Source organism: Arachis ipaensis, chromosome B04, assembly GCF_000816755.2.
Source record: "Arachis ipaensis cultivar K30076 chromosome B04, Araip1.1, whole genome shotgun sequence".
In the NCBI taxonomy this organism is placed as follows: Eukaryota; Viridiplantae; Streptophyta; class Magnoliopsida; order Fabales; family Fabaceae; genus Arachis; species Arachis ipaensis.
In genome coordinates, this window is record NC_029788.2 from 121322828 (window position 1) to 121327627 (window position 4800).

Sequence of the window (4800 nt, forward strand, 5' to 3'; positions counted from 1 at the left end):
TTTAATACTATAAATAAAAATATTATTTTTAAAAGTACAAATAAAACAATTAATTTAGAACAAAAAGCAAATTTTCATTATTTTTACGGCACTGGCTAGTACTAGTCTAGTACAGTCAGCAGCAGGTAATCTAACATAAAAGAAATGAGAGACCATGCATGTTCCCAATCATTAGGATGCATTCTAATAAGTCCACCAAATACCTCATCAGATTTTCTGTGGTAAATTCGAACTAATTTCAAAACTAAACAACTTGTTTTGAGATCAGGAGGAATCACTTACTGTTCGTATTCATCTTTATTGATTCAATTCTCCAGCTTCAGCTTGTTCTAGGGTTATCGGCAATCGCCAATCTTGAATCCTGCTTGGTATGGTGTATTAGAAGAAGGTTGTGAGACCAACAGAAATGGAGGGTTTCGATCTGATTTTCTCTAGATTGAAGAAAAATAGAGATGGATCTAACTACGAATTTGAATGTGGAAGGGGCGTGTGTTGTTCAAGTTGCAGGGACAGAAAATGTGATGAATTGAAAGTCCGGAACCATGGGAGAAAAGGAGGAGAAAGGGAAGTGGGTCAGAGCGAAGGTGCATTATTAGAGTGCACTCAAATTGTGGGGGTGCATTAATATTCTATTCTATTCACTCTCGTTTGCAGGATTGACTTTTTGTGATAAACTTCCTACTAGAAGTTGCTATTTCGTGATTTTGTTTAAACATTAAAAAGTAAAATTTCTTCTTAGGGGTAATATCCACATGAAATCCACCATCTAATTCTATTAGTGTACAAAAGAAATCAAATCCAATCTATGATCACCCTCCCTCAAACAGAATCATCTACAGAGATGTCTCAAACGCTAAAATAAAAATAGGAAGAGGCTCTTACAAATACGACGAATTCACATCTCAATCTTTCGTAGATAATGAAATATTCATGATAGCAAATTTAAAAAGAATAATGTTACACATCTAAGTATTTTTGTTAATTAAGTCTAATTAAATTAATCTAATATCAACAAAAATTAATTATGAATAGCATTATTTTAAATCTCATTATTTAATTTTGATTAAACTTGATTTATAAAAAAACTTGACTACGTAGCATTACTCATTTCATTTAAAAATATGGTAATGACAGTCATTTTTATTTTTTAAGGGGGAAATAAAAGGAATATAAAACTCAGCCATACATCTTTTCAATGCATCATAAAGTGGTCTCTGTCAATTTTTCTATGAGGTTTGAGGGTCTAAATTACCCGATGATGTTTTAAAAGTTATGATGTAAACAAGTAAAGTGATTTTGATACAAGAATACAATACAGAACAAAATTAATAATGATATTAAATAAATAGTCAGAAGGTATGGTGATATAAACAAGTAGAGACTTTAATACAACAAAACAAACACTCCTTAATAGGATTCTCTTCCACAGAATTATTCATCCGCAAGTTTATGTTGGTCACTTTCAAACTCTAAAATTCAATATTTCTTCTCTTATGGTATCCACATAAATTTACACACAACTTATTTACTTGATATCTACATAAATATCACAAACTTTTCTTTAAATATTGCCAACCTTGACATGATCATCACCATCTGATGAATTCACAGGCAACCTTGACCATGATAAAGATTCCCTTGACTCAATCATCTTCCTTCTTATCACCATTGATAGGCTCAAAACAATGCACACAGCAGCTGCCAAAGTAAGCAACAAACCTGAATAATTTCCCTTTGACCAGCTTTTCAGAACAATAGTAGAACAATCCTCTCCATCAAAACTACTATGAGAGTTATTAATCTTCATAACCTCAACACCATTCAAGATACCATCAACAGCATGGGTAATGCTATTCTTTGAGGGACCTATACCAACACTCAAATCCCCACCTACATTGCCATCTCCATAATCAACCACAAAATCAGCATAAAACGGTGAAGCCAATGATCTTGTAATGTAAGACAGATCCAAATCTTCATAAGCCAAATAACCATTGACAAAAACATTGAAATAGAGCATATTAAGTGAAATGCTAGCAATATCACAGAAATGCAACCGAATCAAGTACTTATACCCTCCAAGAATTGGAAACGCCCAAGTAATGTTCACATTGGTAACAGAATCATTCTCACTTCTGATCAACCTAGCACTATTGTACACATTATCAGGTGCAACCTCACGGCTAGCACCTCCATCATGATACTTGATCCTCCCGCCAAAAACAAGCCTTTCAGACCCAAAGCTTGATCTCAATAACCCATCATCAGGAACCCAAGTTCTCCACAATGAATCATTAAAAGGTGTAACTTTGGGACCCCCAACATTGACCCTATGCACAACTTCAAGGGCTTGTTTGTTCAACCCGTCAAAATTCACCAAATTCCCTGAACTACCGATAAACTGTGCTGTTTCAGGGACAAGGTCGTTGGGTGCAGAAATCACCTCAATTGCGTTCACAAACGCCAATTTAGAGTCTCTATTAGGCACAAAAACTATCACGATCTTCTCATCTTCGACGGGGACAAGAAATTCCAAAACCTTAGGGTTTTGCCCTGTACAATTCAAACGGGTGAAGTTGGTCAATACGACGTAGTCATCGACCAAGACTCGAAATTGAGCTCGACCCAGATCGAGTTGGGGTGATTTGAAGGCGTGGAAGTGGAAACGAACGATGTGAGGTCCTTTGTCTTTGAGGGAGAAAGTGTAGCTAGCTGGACTAGTGAAAACCCTAGCGGTGTGGTAGATTGGGGAAAGGCCAGGGAAGGGGTTGTCGTTTCGGAGTGAAACGGACGCACGGAGTGAAGGGGAGTGGAAGGGAGAGTTGGGTGTTCGGGCGAGGTCGCCGGAGAAGAGGCGGTGGTCGGCGGAGAGGGAAGAAGTGGCAGCGGTGGTGAGTGGGGCAGTGGAACCACAATCGAGGAGGTAGTTGTCAAGAGGGGAAAAGGGGTGGGAGAGGGAAAGGGTGGAGAAGGAAAAGAGAAGGAATAAGAAGAAGAACATGGTTGAGACTTGAGAAGGTGAAGAAGAAAGAAGGAAGAAGAGAGTGGTTTTGTGGGAGGAAGAGCGAGTAGAGATGGGCCCACACGGTGTTCACAGCTTGGGTGGCACACTACCAACTGCCAGCTCGGATCCACTTAAACTCAAAAGTGTTTCCCAACGAATTTTGAACTTTTAGAAAATAAGATTATAAATAATTAGGATTAGTTTCAGAAAATTAAGACTAGCTTCAACGTAGGTATCATGGTATAACGGCTTCGTGAATGCGTAGCGCTCTCTCGTTGCCGTTGGTCTGTCGCACTGCCGTTGTGCCTTCTGCGCCAAAACTGTGCGCTGACCTACATGGAATTCTCATGGTCGTAAGTGGTGCGCTCGGATCCTTGAAATCGAGCTCCGCTTGGCGGGAATCTTTGGGATTTGTCTCGATTCAACTTCAAATATTTTAGGAATTAATTTGATGGTACTGAATCTATGATCGGATAAGGATCTTAAAAATAAACTCAGTTATTATTTTGGGTCAGATTTAAATCAAGACGAATCTCACTTTATTTAATTCAGGTGTATTCTAAGAAAATTAAAAAAGATATATATTTTTTAAATTAATTTTAATATTATGTTATATTAATTATAAGTTTATTATTTTATTTTTAATTATATTTGTTGAATTAAAAAATAGATCAAAGAAGCATCAACTTAGAATTTATGAGCAAATTCAATATTAAATATGGATATCAACTTTTCGGTAACAAATTTTTTCTTTATAAATAAGTATATTATAAATAAGTTTCTTTATAAATTATTGTTAAAGCTTTAAAGATCCAGTTTTCACCCGATTTGAATCCAGTATAGTTGTGGTCCGAAAATGTTTAAGTTTCATCGGATTTAGAGTCAGATTAGGGTTTAAAAAATAGATCCGATATATATTTAGAGTCAAGTATGGATCAGGATAAATCCGGTTTCACCCGACCCGTAAACACCCCTAGTCTTCGTTGTCTGAGATCGCGCCAGAGTGTGCTCAAATTGCATCGCCTCCCTCCCTACGTCGATTCCTCATCATCGCAATGTGCAGCTCTCCGTGCAACGTATCCTTGACGTGATCGCCGTCCCTCCCCATGAAACTCCTTCTGCTTCGTTATCATTATAGTGGAGTTGCTCTTTTTTCTTTTTTTTTTTTTGATGATTCTTTTTACTAGTTTTGAATATTTCTTTTTTTAGGTTCAAATAATTTTTTTTATGTGTTTTAGATATTTCTTCATTTTTTATTTTTGACGATTTTTTTAATAGTTTTTAAAAATTTTTTACTTAATTTTCAAATGTTCTTTTTTCAATATTTTTTAATGGTTTCATCTTATTAGGTTTTGAAATTTTTAAAACCTGCAATGAAGAGTGATCGACATCGGTTGGAGTAGCGCAACAGCGTGACTGAAGCGAAAGAAGAAGGAGAGAGTGAATGTCGTGAATAATAATGAAATAAGAAGGGATGGGTGATGTAGTTATTTTTTATTCAAATTTACTTAGAATAATAGTAAAAAGTAAAAATAGAGTTAGATAGATAAAGTTGTTGATTTTTTTTTTTTGTATTATTAGACTTTTTAATTTATATCTTAAACATAAGTATAAAAATTTAAACAGATCTCCATAAGAATGTTAAAATAATTAATTTTTTTAAAATAAGGTGTTTGATTAGAACCGGGGATTTAAATTTATTTCCTCTCTCTTTATCTTTTTTTTTCCGTTTGTTAAAACAATTCATTGACTGGTTGATCCATACTCGGTTAAAATAATTAATATTATATGAAAAG

General features: G+C 35.3%; 2 protein-coding genes across 2 annotated transcripts in view; both read right to left on the reverse strand.

Annotated features, from left to right (window-relative positions):
- LOC107635065 (ferric reduction oxidase 2) overlaps positions 1-643 on the reverse strand; it is a 6111-nt gene extending 5468 nt beyond the window's left edge. The window contains exon 1 of the mRNA XM_016338427.2: positions 283-643. Coding sequence (XP_016193913.1) covers positions 283-295 — 13 coding nt within the window. The 5' untranslated portion in view covers positions 296-643. The remainder of the gene's footprint in view (positions 1-282) is intronic.
- On the reverse strand, positions 1314-2986 carry LOC107635056 (probable receptor-like protein kinase At5g24010; the record flags this gene model as incomplete). The annotated part of the gene is given in 1 exon segment (XM_016338416.2): positions 1314-2986. A coding segment is annotated over 1 exon segment (1425 nt), but the record flags the coding sequence as incomplete, so codon positions are not given.